Genomic DNA, 22,557 nt, shown 5'->3' with positions numbered 1-22,557 from the left:
TCCCAGTCACATGGTGCATACCCACCGGGGCACAAATGAGTCAGTTTTCTGCAAAGTGGTGGGGTCCAGCTCAAAGAGAGAGGCAATGTCGTTTCCATGGGGCACAGCCACCAGGCGGTACTTGATCTTCTCCCCAGCGTTCCTGCGACCTGCACGGCCCTGGGCACCCTGAGGTGAGGACCTCAACTCAGCCAGAAGCACCCCTCCCCTAGACCCTCCACAACCACCTGGGATCCCACCTGAGGAGCATTCTCCTTCCAGCCCATCTCCCAGGTTTCATGGTCCCCCTGCCCCTGCCCACCCCTGTGGCAGGCTCATGGTCACTCTTCCCCTGGCCCTGGGCTCTTGCTTTGGTCCTCACCGTTCCTGCTGCCTTGGGATCCGAGGCATCGCCCTTGTAGCTGGGGTTCTCCTGGATATGACACGATGGGGAGGAGCTGCTGGACACAAGCTACACCCACATGACCCCATCCCAAAACAAAGCCCGCATAGCCCTGGGCCAGGACAGATAGTCCCCATTCTCCCTCAAAGCCCATGTCACTCCTGGGGGAGCTCCCAGGCCTTTCCCTTCATAACCAGTCTCTGTAGGCCCACAAACGAACATATACCCCAACACATACATATACACACCAACACACACACACACAGAAGTGCCCCCTGTACACACAAGCCTGTGCACATATAGACAGACATGAACGTACAATGTAAGTTCCACAAGGGCTGGGAATTTTGTTCACTGCTGTATCCCAGCACCTAGAATAGTACCTGGCACATAATAGGTGCTCAGTAATATTTATTAGGCTTATTTACACTCATGCATTATTTAATAACATCTGCTAAATAAATGCATGAGGGCAAATAAACAAGGGTCTGTGTGTAGCACATGGGCCTGTGTGTGCAGATACATGCACACCTATGTGTACAGCCAGGCCCTGGGCACACTGGTACGGGGCATGCCCACCTGTGCACACACACAGCCTGTGCTCCCAGAATCCCCTTTGCCTCCCTGCTCACCTCAGCAGCCAGGTAGTTGCCTGTGGCCAGGTGCTTGAAGCGGTACAGGCCATTCCAGTGGCCAGCTCCTCCACGGCAGGGGTCATGGTGGACCACCTGGGGGGAGTGGTCAGAGGTGAGGCAGGAAGGAGAGGCTGGCCCGGCAAGGGGAGCTCAAGCCCCTGGAGATCTAGGGGCAGGGGGGGGACCTGGACCATCCCTGGCCCCTTGGTCCACAGAGGCTCAGAGGAGAGATGGGGGTAGACCTCCACTCTCCAGGGTGTGAGGAAGAGTCCGAGTGTGGATAGGGTCCGAGGGTGGAGAGAAGGCCAAAGGTTGGGTAAGGGCTGGGCTCTGACCTCCACCTCCCAGAGGGCGTTGGAGCTGGTGGCCGAGGTGGCGGACTGGCGAAGCGTGGTGCGCAGAAACACCTGCAGCTTGCCCCTGTACTCGTCACATGTCAGGAACTTCTCCTGCTCTGCGTGGAACAGCCGCACCACATCTCCCTGCAGGCAGAGGGGTGTGGGCATGCGGCCAACATGGCCCCTCAGGCTCAAGGATCCTCGCAGAGGCCACCCCTACCTGACTTAGATGCAGGCCACTGCCAGCAAGCAGAGGGTGAGAATGGAGCTGGACCCCCCCAGAGGGCAGCCAGAGCAGAGGCCAGCACCTCAGCTGGGCGCTGTGCCCAGTCCCCAAATCCCAAACCTCCAGATAGTTTGGGCAGGACTCTTGCCCAGAGCCCTCCCTAAGTTCCCATGTTCATACCCGCCTTCAATCTCCTCCCCTATTTGCCCTCTGGAAGCCCTGCCTGACCTTTAAAAGCCGATTCAAGTCACCCTTGCCACAAAGGAAGACGGGATCTCCCACTCCTCGGGTCTCCCAGGCCCATGGCTGCCCTCCTCCTGGGGCCCTTTCTGCCTGAATATCAGTAGTCTGTGCATGTTCCTTTTGCTTCCCTGCTGGACTGGGGCAGCTGGAGGGTGGGGGCCATGGCCGGTTCGTCTTCACGGCTCCAGATAGAGACCAAGTTTGGATCGTGGCTCTGCACTTAGGAGCCGTGTAACTCTTGCAAGTCTCTTAACATCTCTAAGCCTCAGTACTTCTATAATATGGGAATACTATGACCTACCTTGCAAAAAATGTGAGGGCTGTGATAATATGTATAAAAAAAAGTAATATTGCACACTTAACCACGGGCTCGCTACGGTGCAGAGCACTTTACATGAATTTTCCTCACACTAGCCCTCCGGAATTTACATCATTATTCCCATTTAAGGGGGGAAAAGCTCAGGACAGAGAAGGTAAGTGCCTGGCCCAGGGTCACGTAACTAGTGGCAGAGGGAGATGCTAATCTTTCCACCATGCTTCCTCCCACAGCGAGCCTGTACCCAGCCAGGTCGCAATACAGGGCTGCCGCAGCCATTCTTACTGCCAACAGCATTACCTGTCTTCCCTAACAACTGAACACAGTGTTGGACATAGAGTAAGTAATCTGTGGAATGGATGCATGAGTGAGTGAATAAAGGAAGGAGAGGGAGGGAAGGAGGGAGGGAGGGAGGGAAGGATGGAAGGATGGAAGGCAGTCGGGAAGGAAGGCAGGAAGGCAAGAAGATACACAGTTTGGGTCAGTTACTACGGCAGAGCCTAGTGACTTACATGCCCAGGTAGTGTGGGGTGAGAGCAAGAAAGCCATGGGCCCTGTACACGAAAATCCTGCTCCTGAATTGTGTGGAATCTAACTGCAGAGTCGTGACAGATTCACCAGAAACCACTCTAGACAGTACCATGGGATTTGGCCCAAGTGATGCTGCATTTTCTAAGTGCCGCCCAGATTCAGGGCAGGAATGTGCAATCAGGGAAGGTTTCTGGGAGGAGGTGGCCTGTGGGCTGAGCCTTGACTGATGTGGGGACTATGCACAGGCTTAAACGGAGGGAGGGAGGGAGGGAGGGAGGGAGAAGGCATTTGGGCAGAGCATGGGAGGACAGGAAACAGCCTGGGAGATTGGGGTGGGGGCGGGGGGGACAAGGAGGGCAAAGGGAGTTGTGTCTGGGCAGGTGATGGGGGGCAGGAAAGTCTGGCAGCAGCCTGGCTGAGGCAGGAGGGCTGAGGGAGCCACTGCAGGCTTCTGAGAAGGGGAGGGTGCAGTGAACATGGGCGCCTCCTCAGGGCTGCTCTTGGCATGTGGCCTGTCCCTCTAACAGGTGTCACAGACAGGTGTACCTGCCTGTGCCCCTAGCTGATGAGCCCCACCCTCCCTGCCATCCCCCGGATCTGCCCTCCCACCTGCCCCTCCACAAAACCACCCACACTGCACCCCAACAGGCGGGTTTCATCCTCTGCAGCCCCACTTAGGAAACCTCTAAATGTTCCTCTCTGCCCCCAAGTCTGGTTTTCAGGGTTTCTCAGATGGTCTCTCCAGTGCCCCCACAGCCCTCTGCCCTCTGATCTGGTCCCCCCCCCAAGTCCTTCTGGTGGTCTTTCCCAGCCCACCCTGCTCCCCACAGGCTCATCCCTTCCCCTTCTCCCCTAGTGCCCATGCTAGCATGTCTGGAACCCTGGGCAGATGGGACAGCCTCAAAGAGGGCACAAGGCAAAGATCTATGGAGCAGGAGTGGGGGAAAGGACCCCAGCCCATCGACACCCCCTTAACGAGAGAGAAAACTGAGGTCAGCCAGATCTGGGAGAGAGTGGAGAGGGTTATGAGGCCAGGGACAAGAGAAGGGGCCCTGCAGGGGGTGAGGCGGGATGAAGATATGCAGAGCCAGGGGTGGGGGTAGGGTATGGCTGGGAGGGCTAGACAGGGACCAGAGCTGAGAAGACAGAGAGAGGGATTTGTGGGGGAGGGGCTGGGCAGCCAGCAGGTGGTAGGGGGTGCTCTCAGTCCTTACCCCTTTCAACACCTCCTCCAGGTGGTCCCGGAACTGCATGAACAGGTTGATCTTCCAGCTGGTGTTGCAGTTTACAGAGTTGACCTAGGGGGAGGTGGAGAGACCCATAAGACAAGGCCAACCCCAGGCATTGGGAGGTGAGCAGTGCTGACGGCCCAGCTGTGGGTTGGAGAAGGAACCAGCCCAGGCCCCATGCTCCCAGCCCAGCTCCACCTCAGGGCTGCCAGCCTAAGGGCTGGAGAATGGGGAACAAACATTGGGGGGACAGGTCAGGGAGCAATGAGGTCCATCTCATCCACTGGGGCCAGATGGGGTTGAGGGCAGACAGCCTGGTGGGGTGGGGAGGGGCGTCTATGCCCTCAGGTGTGTGGACCTCCCTCCCCTGAAGGGCGTCCACTCACCTCCTTGCAGCCAGCATTGTCACTGAGCTCGTAATTGCTGGCGTGTAGAGGCTGCCCGGCGTTGACAGGGTTCAGGATCACCTTGTCCCCCACGACCACCTATGGGAGGCAGGTGGCGCATGGTCTCTCACCATGCGCCACCTTCCCATTGCCTGACCTCCATGCCTCTCTCTGGGCCTCGGTCTGCCCCCTAAAAAATGGGCATGACCTCATCCTGTCCCCACACGGAAGAAGCCCCCTCTGGAAGTTATTGCCCCTTCCATTCCAGGCCCCTCCCCCGACCCTGCCCTCACATTGTCCCCATTGCTCCGCAGCTTCCAGAAGGGCTGGATGAAGAGCCAGGAGCCCTCGTTGCCCGTGGCGTCCAGCGTCACCCGCATGGCATTCTTCTCCAGCAGGGCCGGCAGCCGCTTGTTCACAGTCAGGTACTTGTTGCTCTTCATGTGCAGGAGCTGGGGATCAGGTGGGATGAGCTGAGGGCCAGGGCCACCGGAGGCCAGCCCATGAGGGAAGGACACTAGGGGACACCCCACTGGGCCCTGGGTCACAGCCTTGACACACCTCGTGTCAGACCCACAGCCACAGACTAAGACCCACACAGCCACACATATAATCACACACCAATGTGACTGCCCAGCTGGCCCCCAGGTGACCACTAAAGAGAAGCTAGCACTGTTCGAAGTACATCGCATGTTTTAGCTCATGTAACCTCACAACAACCCCAAGAGGGAAGTACTGTTATTGGCCTGATTTTACAGATGGGGAAACAGAGGCACCGGGAAGTTAAGTAACTTGCCCAAGGCCACATAATTAAGGAGGAGCAGAGTCGAGATCTGAACCCAGATGGCGTGGCTCCTGAATATGTGCTCATGACCACCGTGCAAAACACACACCCAAGGACACAGCTATGCAGGCCACACACAGCCAGGGACACAGAGTCAGATACACAGTCACAAAGGCTGTGCAGGAGCCCCCCATTTGGACGAACACACACACACACACACACACACAGAGCGTATGTCTGCTGGCTCCCTTGCCCTCATCCACCTCCAGCCCAGGGCTCCTGGGCAGGGAGAGGGGAGGAGAGAGGAGAGATATGGCATGCTGTCTCACCTGGATCACACTGCCGTACTTCACGACGTCCCCATGCACCTTCTTGTTCTCCGTGTCGTTCTGCTTCTGCTCCATCTGGGCTGCATGCTGTGCAGACACACGCAAGGGTGAGGGGCAGGCTCAGGAGCCGGCAGGGAGACATCCCCACCATGCACACACACATGCCAAACTCCAGAACACCTTGAAGCCCCACCCCAGCCCCCGGCACTGTACCCAGAGTGGCCCTCGGAGACCATCTAGCCCACTCTCTCTAGCTATTGACGAGAAACAGTCCCTGCGTGGCACAAACGGTTAAGCACTAGGTTACTAGCTGAAACGCTAGTGGCTGGAACCCACCCAGAGGCCCCTTGGAAGACAGGCCTGGCAATCTGCTTCTGAAAGGCCACAGCCTTGAAAACTGAGGCCCAGAGCAGGGAGGGGCCAGCCAGGAAGCCAAATCCCTCTCCCAAGCCCCATGCCATCCCCCTGGAAGGTGCATGCCAGCAGGACCTTAAGCCCCCTTACACCTCCTAACACCCTAGCACACAACCTAAAGCTGTGCTTCACTACCCCCATCTCACCAGACTCCTGATGCCCCAAAACAGGACCCCTGCCCCTGCCCAGCCCTGGCAGGGATGTGCTTCGTGCCGTTTCCTGGCTCCCTGCTGGCTCTGACGAGCAGTGGCCCTGTGTGTGCCCCCAGGTCCCCCATTCGTACAGACAAGTGCACACCTGCACACATGCACACACCTGCAACTTCTGCAGCAGCACCACGTCAGCAATCTTCTCCTTGTCCTGCTTGGTCTGCTTGGCCTTCCAGTACTGCTTCTGGGCTGAGTAGCGGTTCATGGGGCACACCTTGAAGAGGCAGTCTGCAGGTAGGGAGGGCCGAGGGACAGAGAATAGGTCATCCCAAGCTCAGGGCCCTCCGTGGAAAAATCCCGCCTGCAGCTCTGCCCCCAAATCCCAGCCCTCGATGGATTCCACCTCTGCTCCCCAATCGCTCCTCACCCCTCTGCACTACTACAGGGTGGAGAGGAAGTGGTGTGAGAAACGCATTGAATGTGGAGCAGCCTGGGTGACGCTGAGTAAAATGGGAAGTCCCAGAGCAGGTTGAAGAACACTGGATCTCAGCTGGGAGGTGGACATGTGTCCCTCCCTTCCCCGCAGGGGGTTTATCACAGGCTGTTGAGACCCCCCAGAGTCCCTAGGTGGTGCAAACAGTTAATGCGCTCAGCTGCGAATCCAAAGGTTGGTGGTTCAAATCCACCAGAGGTACCTCAGAAGAAAGGCCCAGTGATCTACTTCTGAAAAATCAGCCACTGAAAACCCTAGTGAGCACAGTTCTACTCTGACACACAGGGGGTCACCATGAGTCAGGAACGACCCAGCGGCAACTGGTAGTTGTCACCCCACTCCTACGCCCTGTCTGTGCCCAGCTACTGTGGGCATTGGCTACTGACAGCTCACACCTGCATCCCTCTTTGGACCACTGCCTTCACCAGTGGAAGCCATCTTCCCCAGAGATGCCTGGGAAGTTACGCACCCCCTCTCAAGAGGGCAGCCCAGATCCAATGACTAATGCAGGCATATCACAGCTCAGCCTCTCGAGGGAACCATCTGTGGTGCGATTCACACTCCAGAGCTCCCTGTGGGATCAGGCAAAGGCTTATCTTCACTTGAAACCACATCCTCACTTGGTTTTTTCTCCTCCTTCCATGGTTTCTGCACTCTCTTCCCCTGGGACCCCTCCTCAATAATTCACTCCCATAAGAATCCCCCACTTAGGCTCTGCTTCTAGAGAACTCAACCTCAGACAGAGCATATCAAAATTCAAGGGAGTAGAAACGTGTCCACTATTACAATTTCATGCCAAAAAGCAGATAAAACACCTACCATTTTCATAATCCCAAATTCCAGAAAGGGTGTCAGATTTTTCTACATATCAAAAGGAGGCAGGTATTGGAAAATCCTATTACAAAGTGTGATGGAAGGGGATCAAGGATTCTGGGTCACGGTGAAATGCTGGAATGGGCGACTGCAGCTGTGTTGTGAGGTAATGAGTTCCCTGTCACAGGAGGAAGTCACACCCTAGGCAAGGAGTTGGACTCAGTGGTCTCTGAGATCCCTCTTCCGTTGCCGTTCTGTGATTCCATGATTGCACTGTGCTCTAGTACCATGCTGCACAGGAGAAAGACAGTCATGCTGGGAGGTCTGGGGGTGGGGTGGGCAACTGGGGGAGAATGTCACGTAGACAGGGAGCCCCTTCCTTCATGGCCTTCATCTACCCTCTAGAAGGAAGACTGTGCCTCCCACCCCCTACCCCTGTCAAAGCTGGTCACCAAGCCCCTGGCAACTAAAAGCAAAACTGAATTTTCCATCTAGCCCAAGGGTAGGCAGAGTCCTCTTGGTGCCAATGGGAAGAAAACAGGTGAGTCAAACACCAGGGAAGACAGAACTTCCTTGAATAAGAGACAGGGGAAAAGTGGCAATTGCAAAAGCAGATGGGACGGGTGGGTATCATGTGAGTGGGCAACACATTTTTGCAGCTGGAGAGAGTATGCGTTTGCAGGGTTCTGCCCAGCTCTCTAGATGCAGCTGATGCGTCACCACCTCCAGGAAGTCCTCCTGCTTCTTCAGTCTGGGTCAGCGTTTCCAGGGCTCTCCTGCGCCGATCACCACATTTATCTCATGCCTTTTTTTTGTTTTGTTTTGTTTTGTTTTGTTTGAGTTCAGAGGTTCCCAACAGGAGTGGAAGGGGGGAAGTGGAGTCACACCAGGGGGTACTTTGGAAAGGGGGTTCTTTAATTGTCCCAGTGATTGAGATCACAGCTGGCATTTAGAATTGTCCAACATCCTGCTAACCACAAAGGTCCTGTCACACACATTGGCAGGTGGAAAACCTGCTGGCAAAGCTCCGGGCCCAGAGTTTCACACATAAACACAAAGTATTTTTTAACCGGTTTTAGTAAACATTGGCTTTTCCAGGAATGCAACTCCAATATAAACTGAGAGAACACCAAAAGAAAGACAAACAACCCAATCAAAAAATGGGCAAAGAACTTGAATAGACATGTCTCCAAAGAACATACACAAATGTCAACAAGCACATGAAAAGATGCTCGATGTTATTAATTATTATGGAAATGCAAATCAAAACCACAATGAGAGAACACTTCACTCCCACTCAAAAAAATCCAACCTAACCCACTGCAGTTCCAACTCACAGTGACCTTATAGGACAGAGCTGAAGTGCCCCATAGGGTTTCCAAGGCTGTAATCTTTACAGAAGGGGCCCTGATGGTACAGTGATCTAAAGCAATCGGTTGTTAACCAAAAGGTTGGCAGGTTGAACCCACCAGCTACTCGGGAGAAAGATGTGGCGGTCTGCTTCCGTAAAGATACATAGCCTTGCAAGCCCTACGGGGCAGTTCTTCTGCGTTCTACAGGGTCTCTATGAGTCGGATTGACTTCGCAGCCGTGGGTTTGGGTTTAATCTTTACAGAAACAGATTGCTACATCTTTCTCCTTCAGAGCAGCTGGTGGATTCAAACCACCAACCTCTTGGTTAGCAGCCAAGAGCTTAACCACTATGCCATCAGGTTTTCTAGGATGGCTATTATCAGAAAAACAGAAAATAACAAGTGTTGGTGAGGAGGTGGAGAAATTAGAACCCTCATGCCTTACTGGTGGGAATGTAAAATGGTGCAGCCACTGTGGAAAAGTCTGGTGATTCCTAAAAAGTTCAACACTGAACTGCCATATGGCCCAAGCCATTACACTCCTAGGTATATACCCAAGAGACCTGGAGACAGGGACTCAAACCCAATACAGGTACACCAATGTTTACTGCTACATTATTCATAATAGCCAAAAGGTGGAAACAACCCAAGTGTCCCTCAACAGACGAATGAATAAACAAAACCTGGCATATACATACAATGGAGTATTATTCAGTCATAAAGAAAATGAAGTCCTGAAACATGCTACAACACAGATGAACCCGGAAAACATCAAGCTGAGTGAAATAAGTCAGACACAAAAGGGCAACTATTGTACGATCCCATTTATGAGGGGTCTAGAATAGGCAAATGCATAGACACCAAATCTCATTTGTGAATGCCAGGAGTATGTGGGAGGGGGCGTGGGGAGGTAGTGCTTAAGGGATACTGAGTTTTTGTTTAGGGCGATGAAAAAATGTGGCAACAGGGGCTGACGGTAGCACAACACGGTATACATAATTAACGTCACTGAATTGTACATATAATAATGGTTGAAATGGTAAATGTTTTGTGATATATATTTCACCACAATAAAATTAGAAAACAGAAAAACTAAAAGAAGACTATCCTTTGTTTTGTTCAAACTTGACCAAAAGTTTTTCGCCAGAAAATACGTTACTCGCAGCCACTCATGGCTGCAGCTGCACTTAGGGCCGTCATATTCACCACGACTCTGCCATAACAGAGGCAGGCATCTGCCTGCTTCCTGGGGTCTTCTGGTTCTGCCCAACATATACTTCTAAAATAGATGTTGCTTTATTATATATTTTGTTTCTCCTTTTGTAGCATAGGCTCCAGGTTCACTCAGACTGAGCCCTGGATCTTCCCATTTCATATTAGAGAAATACGTATGTGGGAAGGCTTATTATTTATGAACTTCTTTTCATAATATTAAGGGGCTCTGGGTCTGATAGGCTGACCCATTTGGTTTTGGCCTCCCTCGCCAGACTCTGAGAAGCAGGCAACAAGGTCATGTTGGACTAATCACTGTGTCCCCAGTAAATGCCTGCTGGGTGAATACATGAATCTAGAAATGACTCCCTCTTCTAAAACCAGGTGAGGCTTGGATTTAGCTTTGAAGGAAGGAAGAGGGATGAGGCACTGCAAGTGGAGGGAACAGCAAGAAGTGGAAAAGGACATGAGGGGTCTGGGAACTGGATGGAGACCCTCCTGACAGGCAGCAAGCGTGGGGGCCGGGGAGATGGTGTCAGGCAGGAGAGGTGGGGAGCTGGCCAGTCACCCGTCAGGCCTGGCGAGCTGAGACCAGGGGTGGGAGAGGTCTAGGGTCTGAGTCTGAGTGGGCCGGGAGTCAGGGGAGGGAAGCGAGGCCAGGAGCCTGAAGGCCTTGGAGATAGTCAGCTAGTGGATCTACGCACAGCCCATGATCCCCACTCCACTCCTAACCCAGAGAGGGGAAAAGAGAGAAAGAGACAGGGACTGCCCCAGGTCACCCTCGAACAAGGGTTCTCAAGCTTTTCTGACGTTGACCCACCTAACAAAAAACCAAACCAAACCCAGTGCCCGTGGAGTCAATTCAAATTCATAGCGGTCCTACAGGACAGAGTAGAACTGCCCCATAGAGTTTCCAAGGAGTGCCTGGAGGATTCGAACTGCCGACCCTTTGGTTAGCAGCCGTAGCACTTAATCACTACGCCAGCAGGGTTTCCTAGAACCACCTAAGACAAACATTTTAGGTCACCACTGCTTCCTGTCCCTGGTAATGGTGGCCAGGCCCTGGGTAGGCCAGGGCTGAGAACCACGGTTGTAATCTGTTCAGACCAACCACCTGCACAAAACAACTAAAACAGCCAGATGTAAAAAAAAAAAATGACATTATTTTAAAACTTCTTAAAGAATTGGCAAAACAATGAGGAACTATCCAGCCAAAACATAAATCAAACAGGAAACAAAGGAGATAAAACACACCCAAACTACTTTTGCCCTGAAGGCATTTGTTGATTCCAGAAACCTGAACTTTTATTTTAACAGCTTCACCAGGGGATAGTGGCAGGAATCTCAGCCCAGGTCCACAGAAGGTGGAGAGTCTAATCCATTCAATAAGCTGAGTCCCCAAAAGTGCTACACTCTCATGGGAACACTGAATCCAGGGTAGAACAGCCCCTACAGGGAACTAGAACACTGTAGGAATTGTCCCAGGTGGTTCAGGAAACCTCAAAGCTGAGTGTGGTTTTAAGTGGTCTCTTACTGGTAATACCCCAGGAGTCTGTATTAGGATACGCAGATCCTCTCTGGAGGAAGGTACCGTCACCCTAGTACACAATTACATGTATAAAAATTTTCAAGTGCAATAACCAGTATACAATCAGTGATAACGAGGAACACTTGGGAACTAGACAGCATGAGGGAGAACAGCTCCCATAACAAACACTAGAAACAGACTTGCAGAGGCTTCAGATATGGACATCAATTGTAACAGATACACACACTAAGGCAAGATGTTAATAACGGGAGACTGTGTGAAGGAACAAATTTTCTGTAAATCTAAAACTTCTCTAAAAAATAAAGTATAATAGAAAAGTTAAACCTGTGTACCAACATTCACTGCAGCACTTTTCACAATAGGCAAAATGTAGAAACAACCAAAACATCCATCAACAGGTGAATGGATAAACAAAATGTGGTATATACATAGAATGGAATACTATTCAGCCATAAAGACAAATTAAGTACTGATGCATGCCGTAACGTGAATCTTAAACACATCGTGCTGAGAGAAATAAGCCAGTCATGAAAGGACAAATATTGTATGATTCCACTTATATGAAATAAGCAAACATCGAAATCAAAGATTATCAGTAGTTTCCAAGGAGGGAGGGAGAATTTTTGCTTAGGGGGCTTATGTTAATGTGATGAAATGATTTGGAAAAGGATAGAGTGAATGGTTTGCACAACTGGAAGAATATAATCAATGTCACTGAATTGGACATGTAGAAATTAAATTGTTGAGACAGCATATGTTTTCTTAGGTATATTTTCACCACAATAAAAAAAAATTTTTTTTCATTGACGTGTTGTCAGGTGCTGTCGAGTTGGTTCTGACTCATGGAGACCCTATGTACAACAGAACGAAACACTGCAAGGTGCTGCACCCTCCTCACAATCGCTGCTGTTTGAGCCCATTGTTGCAGCCACTATGTCAATTCATCTTTTTGAGGGTCTTCCTCTTTTTCACTGACCCTCTACTAAGCATGATGTCCTTTTCCAGGGACCGCTCCCTCCTGATAAGAAGTCCATCATCTTCCTTTCTAAGGAGCATTCTGACTGTACTTCTTCCAAGACATATTTTGTTCGTTCTCCTGAAGTCCATGGTAAATTCAATATTCTTTGCCAATACCATAAATCAAAGGCATCAATTCTTAGTCTTCCTTATTCATTGTCCAGCTTTTGCATGCTATAATGTGACTGAAAATATCATAGCTTAGGGCAGGCCCACCTTAGTTCTTAAGGTGATATCTTTGCTTTCTAACACTTTAAAGAGGTCTTTTGCAACAGATTTGCCCAACTCAATAATTTTGTGACTACTGCTTCCATGGGCGTTGATTGTGGATCCAAGTAAAACAAAAGTCTTGACAACTTAAGTCTTTTCTCCATTTACCATGATGTTGCTAATTGGTCTAGTTGTGAGGATTTTTGTTTTCTTCATGTTGAGGTGTAATCCATACCAAAGGTTGTACTCTTTGATCTTAATCAGTAAGTGCGTCAAGTTCTCATCACTTTCAGCAAGCAAGGTTGTGTCATCTGCATATCGCAGGTTGTAAATGAGTTTTCCTCCGATCCCGATGCCACGTTCTTCTTCATATAGGCTTATCAGATTTGAATAAGTCTGGTGAAAGGATGCAACCCTGGCACCTACCTTACCTGTTCTGTTTGAACAACTGCCTCTTGGTCTACGGACAGGTTCTGCATGAGCACAAGTGTTCTGGAATTCCCATTCTTTGTAACATTATCCATAATTTGTTATGATACACACAGCTGAATGCCTTTGCATAGTCAATAAAACACAGGTAACATCTTTCTGGTGTTCTGTGCTTTCAGCAATGACATCCCTCATTCCACATCCTCTTCTAAATCCAGCTTGAATTTCTGGCAGTTCTCTGTTGATGTACTGCTGCAGCCATTTTTGAATTATTTTCAGTATAATTTTACTTGCATTTGATATTGTTTGACGATTTCCACATTCTGTTGGATCACTTCTATTTGGAATGGGCACAAATATGGATCTCTTCCAATTTGTTAGCCAACTAGCAGTCTTCCAAATTTCTTAGTATAGACAAATGAACGCTTCCAGTGTTACATCCATTTGTTGAAATGTCTCAATTGGTATTCCATCAATTCTTGGAGCCTTATTTTTTGCCAATGCCTTCAGTGCAGCTTGGACTTATTCCTTCAGTACCACCAGTTCTTGATCATATGCTACCTCCGGAAATGGTTGAACATCGACCAATTCTTTTTGGACAGTGACTCTGTGTATCGCTTCCATCTTCTTTTTTTTTTTAATTTTTATTGTGCTTTAAGTTTACAAATCAAGTCAGTCTCTCACTTCCATCTTCTTTTGATGCTTTCTACATCGTTCAATTTTTTGCCCAAAGAATCCTTCAAGATTTCAACTCCAGGCTTGAATTTCTTCTTCATATCTTTCAGCTTGACAGATGCCCAAGAGTGTTCTTCCCTTTTGGTTTTCTAAGTCCAGGTCTTTGCACATGTCATTATAATACTTTGCCTTCCCAATCCACGCTTTGAATTCTTCTATTCAGCTCTTTTACTTCATCATTTCTTCCTTTCACTTTAGCTACTCTACATTCACGAGGAAGTTTCAGAGTCTCTTCTGACATCCATGTTGGTCTTTTTTTTTTTTAATGACCTTTTGCTTTCTCCATGTATGATGCCCTTGATGTCATCCCACAACTCACCTGGTCTTCTGTCATTAGTGTTCAGTGTGTCAAACCTATTCTTGAGATGGTCTCTAAATTCAGGTAGGATATACTCAAGATCATATTTTGGCTCTCATGGACTTGTTTTAATTTTCTTCAGCTTCAACTTGAACTTGCATATGAGCAATTGATGATCTGTTCCACAGTCAGCCCCTGGCCTTGTTCTGACTGATGATATTGAGGTTCTCCATCGACTTTTTCCACAGATGTAGTGGGTTTGATTCCTGTGTATTTCCTCTGGCAAGGTCCGCGTGTATAGTCGTCGTTTATGTTGTTGAAAAACAGTATTTCCAATGAAGAAGTCATTGGTTTTGCAAAATTCTATCAAGCAATCTCCTGAGTCGTTTCTGTCACTAAGGCCATATTTTCCAGCTACTAATCCTTCTCCTTTGTTTCCAACGTTCACATTCCAATCACCAGTAACTATCTATACCTCTTGATTGCATGTTTGATCTATTTCAGGCTTCAGAAGTTGGTAAAAATCTTCTATTTCTTCATCTTTAGCATTAGTGGTTGTTGCATAAATTTGAATAACAGTCGTATTAACTCGTCTTCCTTGAAGGCGTATGGATATTATCCTATTACTGACATAAAAAAAAAAAAAAAACCTGCTGCCATCGAGTCAATTCCGACTCACAGAGACTCTATAGGACAGAGTAGAACTGCCCCATAGAGTTTCCGAGGAGCGCCTGGTGGATTTGAACTGCTGACTTTTGGTTAGCAGCCACAGCACCTAACCACTATACCACCAGGGTTTCCTATCATTGATGTAGTAGACTGAAAAAGAAAAAAATAGAATTTCTAGAAATAAAAAAACTTCAATAACCAAAATGTAAAACTCATTGGACATATTTAACAAGAGAAAAGATACGGATAAAGAATCAAACAATAACAACCCTTACTACATTTGATGCATTCTAATTATTGCCTATCTATGGTGTAATGAATTACCTAATATGCACACAATGGAATACTACGCATCGATAAAGAACAGTGACGAATCTCTGAAACATTTCATAACATGGAGGAACCTGGAAGGCATTATGCTGAGCGAAATTAGTCAGAGGCAAAAGGACAAATATTGTATAAGACCACTATTACAAGATCTTGAGAAATAGTATAAACTGAGAAGAACACATACTTTTGTGGTTACGAGGGGGGGAGAGAGGGAGGGTGGGAGAGGGTTTTTTACTGATTAATTAGCAGATAAGAACTGCTTTAGGTGAAGAGAAGGACAACACTCAAATACATGGAAGGTCAGCTCAATTGGACTGGACCAAAAGCAAAGAAGTCTCTGGGATAAAATGAATGCTTCAAAGGTCAGCAGAGCAAGGGTGGGGGTTTGGGGACCATGGTTTAAAGGGACTTCTAAGTCAATTGGCAAAATAATTCTATTATGAAAACACTCTGCATCCCACTTTGAAATGTGGCATCTGGGGTCTTAAATGCTAACAAGTGGCCATCTAAGATGCATCAATTGGTCTCAACCCACCTGGAGCAAAGGAAAATGAAGAACACCAAGGTCACACGACAACTAAGAGCCCAAGAGACAGAAAGGGCCACATGAACCAGAGACCTACATCATCCTGAGACCAGAAGAATTAGTTGGTGCCCGGCCACAATCGATGACTGCCCTATCAGGGAGCACAATAGAGAACCCCTGAGGGAGCAGGAGATCAGTGGGATGCAGACCCCAAATTCTCAAAAAAAGACCATACTTAATGGTCTGACTGAGACTAGAGGAATCCCGGCAGTCATGGTCCCCAAACCTTCTGTTGGCACAGGACAGGAACCATCCCTGAAGACAACTCATCAGACATGAAAGGGACTGGACAGTGGGTGGGAGAGAGATACTGATGAAGAGTGAGCTAATTATATCAGGTGGACACTTGAGACTGTGTTGGCATCTCCTGTCTGGAGGGGGGATGGGAGGATAGAGAGAGTTGGAAGCTGGCAAAATTGTCACGAAAGGAGAGACTGGAAGGGCTTACTCATTAGAGGGAGAGCAAGTGGGAGTACGGAGTAAGATGTATATAAACTTATATGTGACAGTCTGACTTGATTTGTAAACGTTCACTTGAAGCTCAATAAAAGTTAATAAAAAAAAAAAAAAATTACCTAATATGCCCCTTTTTTAGCCATGGTGATTCTGACTCACACACAATGATTGAGTGGGACTATGCAAATAAGCTATATGGAACCTGTGATGGTTGGAGTTATCTGTGAACTTGGCTAGTCCATGATTCACGGTATTGTATGGTTGTCCTCCATTTTATGTGCTCTAAATCCTAACCTCTACTTGTTAATGAAGCAGGATTGGTGTGGGATGTATCTTGAGTCACAGCCTTGCAGGAAGGTGTGGCTCAAGTCCCACTCTTACTCAAGTTATGCCCTTCCCTGGGGTGTGGCCTGCATCCAAGGTATATATGTGGGTGCCCTGGCAGGGCTGTCTCTCTGCATCTGGATCCTGCATCCAGTTTGTCACTGTATGACCTCCAGTTCCTAGGACTTGAGCCAGCGGCCTGCTGTCTGACCAGCCAATTCAGGGATCCTACAGCTTCCACAGCCCCATGGGCCAGTGGCCCATCATCTGACCTGATTCTCCAACTTCCGCAGCCTTGTTAGCCAGCAGCCTGTGGTCTGATCTGCCAGCTTGGGTTTATCAGCCCCTGCAGCCACTTGACCTGACCCATGGATTTGGGACTTGCCAACCTTCAAAACGGGGTGAGCCATTTCCTTGATAAGGTTTGTGAGTTCTGTGAGACATTGGAGCAAATTATGGAAACCAAGGACAAGAGGGAGAGTACTGAGGAGAAGAGGAGTAGCTGATGTTAGAGAGGAGGGAGTGGTGCAGCAGTTTGGAAAAGCTGGACATTTGGGACATCTTTAACTTCTGCCTCACAGGAACCAGCTTTGTGCTGATCCTTATATGAGAAATTATTCATTTACTATCTAATTCTTTAAATGACGCTTGAGATCCATTAAAGTGATTTTACAACCCACTGATTTGTCAGAACCTGCACTTGAAAACCACTGCCCTGGAGCATCCCCAGTAGAAGGATGAAGTCAGAAGTGATTCCTCCCTGCTCCCATTCCTTCTGTGTCTTTCTTGGAAACTCACTACGTGGAACTTTCCAGATTCGTCTTTTTCTCTTACACGGGGCCTCCCTTACAGCCTTGCCCACATTACACATCAGAAAATGCTTATGGAACAAATGAATGAACAAATAATTCGGGCCCTTTAAATGTTTGTAGTTCCCCCCACCCCATTCACATCTCCATGTTTTTTCTGTGCTGTGCTCTTTGTCCAAAGGCAGCCCTGTCAGAACCCAAGACAGAGCCTAGCCCCCTCTTTCTCATCAAACCTTCCACGGGGCACAAGGACAGAGAGGAGGAGGGAGGAGCAAGGGCAGCCAGGAGACTGAGCTTCGAGAGACTGGAGCAACAACATCAAAGGCCTAGAGAAAAGTCTGAGGGTCCAGGGCAGTTTCCTACAGGAAGGATTATGTGTGCTGGGGGCATGTCCCTATGGGTGAGGGGGCACAGGGCTTGTGAGACGGCAGATAAGAGGACATTCGCTTATTATATAACATCAGTCTACAGTCACCAGAAACTAAGGCATGCAAAACACTCCCCCCAAAAGCCCGCTGCCACTGCAGAGAATCCTCTGGGCGTGAGGGTGGGGAGCATTAAAAAACACAAACTCTCAGCTGCCCCATAAATCTTGCCAGATCTGGGGTGAGGCCTAAACCAAAACACCAAGCCTACTGCTGTCAAGTCAATTTCCACTCATGGCAACCCCTGTGTGTCAGAGTATAACTGCACTCCATGGGGGTTTCAATGGCTATAATCTCAGGGGAAGGTCCTGGGTGGTACAAATGGCTACAAACCCAACTACTAACCTAAAGGCTAGTGGTTTGAAACCACCCAGTGACTCAAGCAGACACATGAGACTATGTGGGCAGCTCCTGTCTGGAGGCGAGATGAGAAGGCAGAGGGGGACAGAAGCTGGTCGAATGGATACAAGGAATACAGGGTGGAAAGGAGGAGTGTGCTGTCTCATTAGGGGAAGCGCAGCTAGGAGTACATAGCAAGGTCTATATTAAGTTTTTGTATGAGAGACTAACAGATTTATAAACTTTCACTTAAAGCACAGTAAAAAAAAAAAAAAAACAACCCAGCAGCTCCATGGAAGAGAGGCCTGACGATCTGCTTCCATAAAGATTACAGCCAAGAAAACCCTACGGAGCAGTTCTGCTCTGTAACCCACAGTGTGGCCACGAATCGGAACTGACTCGATGACAACGGGTCTGGATTTTGGTTTAATCTTACAAAAGCAGATCGCCCGGACTTTCTTCTGCAGTGCCACTGGGTGGATTCAAACTGCCAACTTCTTGGTTAATAGCCAAGAACAAACCATTCGTGCCACCCAGAAATATGTGTTTTTAAAACACCCACCCCCACCCCCAGATGGTTCTGCTGCTCAACCAAGGTTGAAAAGCACTAGTGTAGAGGCCTCATGACAGGGCAGAGCACAGGTAATACAGTTATACAGTCACTATCATGTGTAAAATCATGTAAAAATCCCTTTTTAATTTTTTCAACATTAGACTCAACCTACAGAACAAAACACAGAAGACTTCGCTATGGTTATGGCACAGAACGTAAAGGTTATTTAGTCTTATTTTATTGTGGTAAATATATATAGAACAAAACATTTGCCATTTTAACCATTTGGTTATTCAGTTTGCTGATGTAAAAATAATGTACACACAGCAGTAGTTGGTAGGGAGACGTGGGGTGAGTGCTGGAGGAGGTGATGGGATAAGGAATCCAGGTGTAACTACGATACTTGGGTTTAAAGGTGAGAAAGGAGAATCTAAGACAGCAACAGGATGGCATTGGGGGCATGAGGGAATGGGCAAGTGAACTAAGTTCTCATCCGCTTTAGTGGGACATGAATGTTGCCGTTAATTGCTGTTGAGTCGGCTCCGTCTCATGGAGACTTCATGAATAACAGCGAAACGTTGCCCAGTCCTGCACTGTCTCCATCATCTGTGATATATTTAAGCCCATTGCTGAGGCTATTGTGTCAATCCATCCCACTGAGGGTTTTCCTCATGAATAGATACTATTTAAAATTGGTAAATCAAGAAATTGTGGATAAAATGGCAAATGTTTTGTTATGTATTTTTTTCTCACAATAAAATTGTTTTAAAACGGCAGAATAAGCATTAACATTTGGAGACATGGGGGTGACTAGCAAAAGAAACAATAAAAAGTGAATGCTCCCTCTTGTGCATTGCCAGCACAAGCGCACCGGGGAGCAGCTGGCGCGATGGGTGAGAACCACAGACGTCTCCGCCCTTTGACTCAGCAATCCCACTGCTGGGGATGCGCAGAGGGCGCGCCTGAGCTTGTGCGAGAGGATGATGGACAAAGGTCTTCGCTGTAGCCCTGTCAGGAATAACACAAGAATGGAAGCAACCCAAGTGTCCATCCAGAGGGGACTGGTTAAATAAGTTAGGATAAAGCCACACAATGAAACACGGCGTAGCCATGAGAAAAAGAGAGCGAGCAAGAGCAGTGAGCTTTCTGCACACTAATTCTAGAAAGATCTCCAGTAGGATCTGCCACTGTAAGGTTTACAAAGTAAAAAAGCAAAGAACAAAGTGTGTATAGAATGCTACCTCTGTGTAAGAAAAGGGGGGAAATCTGAATATATGTTCTCACACTTGCATAAAGAAACACTGGGGGATACATAAGAAATGAAAGAAAGTGGTGACCTGAAGGGACAGCAGAGAAGGAGGGAACTGGCTGGACAGGGACAGGGGTGGAAGCAAGACTCTCAGTGCATATTGTATATATGCCTTGACTTTTTCACCATATGAATAAATGACCTGGTCTGATTTTCTAAAGTGGTTGCCTCTGAAAAAGGAGACAAGATTGGTGAGGGTGGGGTGAGGGGACAGTTAGTTGCTTTCATCCTAATCCTAGAACATGTATTTGCATTACTGTTATAAAAAGGGGAAAAAAGGAATAAGAACAAAAGGTGGCCAATAAATATATGAAAAGACTCTCAACCTCCCTAGTACTCAGAGAGATGCAAATTTAAACCACAGTAAGATGCCATTTCACACCCAGCGGGTTGGAAGTGATTTAAGTGGGACAAAACCAAGTGTGACAAGAATGTGGGTGGAGCACGGGGATGTGTGGTGCAGTGAATTAATTAATACGGCCCCTCTAGTAACTCCACCAAATGATTCAGTGAGCTATGCAAATGAGGTGCTTGTGGCCCACTGAGGGGATTGGATAGATTGCTAATAATACAAATGAGGTGCATGGCATCCTTGTCAGGGTAGGACCATGCAAATAAGGTGCATGGAACACTAACAAGGGGATTAGTTGGTTTTGCCATCCCACTAGGCTTAAAAGAGCAGTCAATCCTAGAGCAGAGCGGGGCCTACTACCACCAATAAAGAAAAGCCAGGAGTGGAGCACATCCACTGGACCTGGGAGCCCTGGGCTGAGACCTCCCAGACCTAGAAGACAGAGAGAGAGAGCTATAACACCAAAGACAGTGAGAGATAGTGAGAAACAGCAGCAGAGAAATGGCTACAGCAGGGGCAGCTGAACCAGGAGACCAGCAGGAGACAGCACAGTGGGCTTCCTGGCCCACAGAGCAAGGCGGTTACAGTGGGCATGCCGATCTATGGAGCGGGAGAGCTGAGCACCTTCGGGCCAAGGCTTACTGGCACAGTGGGGTGCCTCCCAAGCACTTAATCAGCAGAGCCAAAAGAGTTTTGTAACATTTGGGCAGAGTCTGAGCTGAGGGGCCAAGAAGCTGAGAGGCCGGAGAGAGGCCTGCCTGTGGGCATGGCTGACAGGAGACTGTCCTGATTGAAGAACTATATCCTGAGTCATATCTGATCCTGAACTGTAGCCTGTTACTTCCCTAAGAAGCCCCATAAGTGTGAGTATTGTCTGTGAGGTCTGTGTGGCCACTGTAATGAATTATGGAACCCAGCAGAGAAGTAGAGAGTGCCATGCGGGGGACGGCTTGGTGTCAGAATTGGTAAAAAGGTTGGAGGGTGGAGGCATGTCTGACCTCTGCCTCAGGAATCCATCTTGAGCTGTTGATCTTGATTATTTTTTCCCCTCATGAAGTTAGAGGAGGTCAGACACCGCCACTACACCGTTTTTACAAGGTGTAAACAAGCACAATCCTATGGAAGGCAACAAGGTCATTTCTCATAAGATAGATGAGCATTCCTCCCCGCTAGCAATTCCCCTCCTCGGAAAAACCCCAGCAAGCCCAAGGAGATGGGTACAGGAATGCTCACTGCAGCATCTCCGGCCAAAGCCAAAATCTGGAAATGAGCTAAGTGCCCACCGATAGAAGAACTGACTAATGGACTGCAGTGGATTCACCCAGTGGAATATTACACAGCAATTAAACTGATGAACTACAGCCACATGTATCAACATGGAGAAATCTCAAAATAGTGCAGAATTTAAATGTACAGAAAGATTTATAGGACTCGGTTTCGACTTGAGGGTAACAGGTTTTCTTTTTTTAATTCTTTTAATACATAGGGTTTAAAAATGGAAAACAATGCTTTATATCATTCATGGAAGCACCCCTATGCATTAATGGTAAAAGCACAAAAACAGGCCCCAGAATGACACACACCAATTTCTGAAAAGTGTTTTACCTCTGGAGAGGGAGAGGGGAGGAGATCAGGGATCCGCGAGAAAGATACAGGGGACTTCAGCTACAGCTACAAGATTTCATTTCTTTAAAAATAAAAATACCTGAAATAAACATGGTGTGCTGGGTTGAATAGTGTCCCCCCAAAATTCGTGTCCGCCCAGAACCTCAGAATGTGACCTTGTTAGGAAACAGTGTCTTTGCAGATGTAATTAGGTAAATTAAAACGAGGTCATACTGGATTAGGGTGGGCCCTAAATCCAATGACTAATGTGAAAAGATGGCCATGTGAAGATATATATATATATATATGTATGTTTGTGGTGTGCCATCAAGTAAATTCCTACTTAAAAGACAGGGTAGAACTGCCCCATAGGGTTTCCTAAGCTGTAATCTTTATAAGAGCAGATCACCAGGTCTTTTTTCCCCACGGAGCTGCTGGTAGATTCAAACCACTGACCTTTCGGTTAGCAGCTGAGCGCTTACTCATTGTGCCACCAGGGTTCCTTTTATACATATATATTCATGGAAGAAGGCCATGAGAAGATAGAGGCAGAGACTGGAATGACACAAACCATGAATGGCCAAGGATTGCCAGGAGCTGTCCGAAGCTAGGAAGAGGCAAGAAAGGACTCTTCCCTAGAACCTTAGGAAGGAGTATGGCCCTGCTGACATCTTGATTTTAGACTTCTAGCCTCCAGAACTCTGAGAGATGAATTTCTGTTGTTTTAAAT

General features: G+C 48.2%; 1 protein-coding gene across 2 annotated transcripts in view; it reads right to left on the bottom strand.

Annotated features, from left to right (window-relative positions):
• The window catches only part of ITPR3 (inositol 1,4,5-trisphosphate receptor type 3), an 83,200-nt gene that overhangs the window by 37,113 nt on the left and 23,530 nt on the right, over positions 1-22,557 (bottom strand). For both annotated transcript variants that reach the window (XM_049890308.1, XM_049890317.1), the window contains exons 3-11: positions 6,129-6,250; positions 5,400-5,486; positions 4,580-4,738; positions 4,287-4,385; positions 3,886-3,969; positions 1,353-1,499; positions 1,015-1,110; positions 362-412; positions 26-168 (exon numbers count right to left, since the gene is read on the bottom strand). In XM_049890308.1, coding sequence (XP_049746265.1) covers positions 26-168; positions 362-412; positions 1,015-1,110; positions 1,353-1,499; positions 3,886-3,969; positions 4,287-4,385; positions 4,580-4,738; positions 5,400-5,486; positions 6,129-6,250 — 988 coding nt within the window. The remainder of the gene's footprint in view (positions 1-25; positions 169-361; positions 413-1,014; positions 1,111-1,352; positions 1,500-3,885; positions 3,970-4,286; positions 4,386-4,579; positions 4,739-5,399; positions 5,487-6,128; positions 6,251-22,557) is intronic.

This window comes from Elephas maximus, chromosome 1 (assembly GCF_024166365.1).
Source record: "Elephas maximus indicus isolate mEleMax1 chromosome 1, mEleMax1 primary haplotype, whole genome shotgun sequence".
NCBI lineage: Eukaryota > Metazoa > Chordata > Mammalia > Proboscidea > Elephantidae > Elephas > Elephas maximus.
This window is presented reverse-complemented; position numbering and strand designations above follow the sequence as displayed.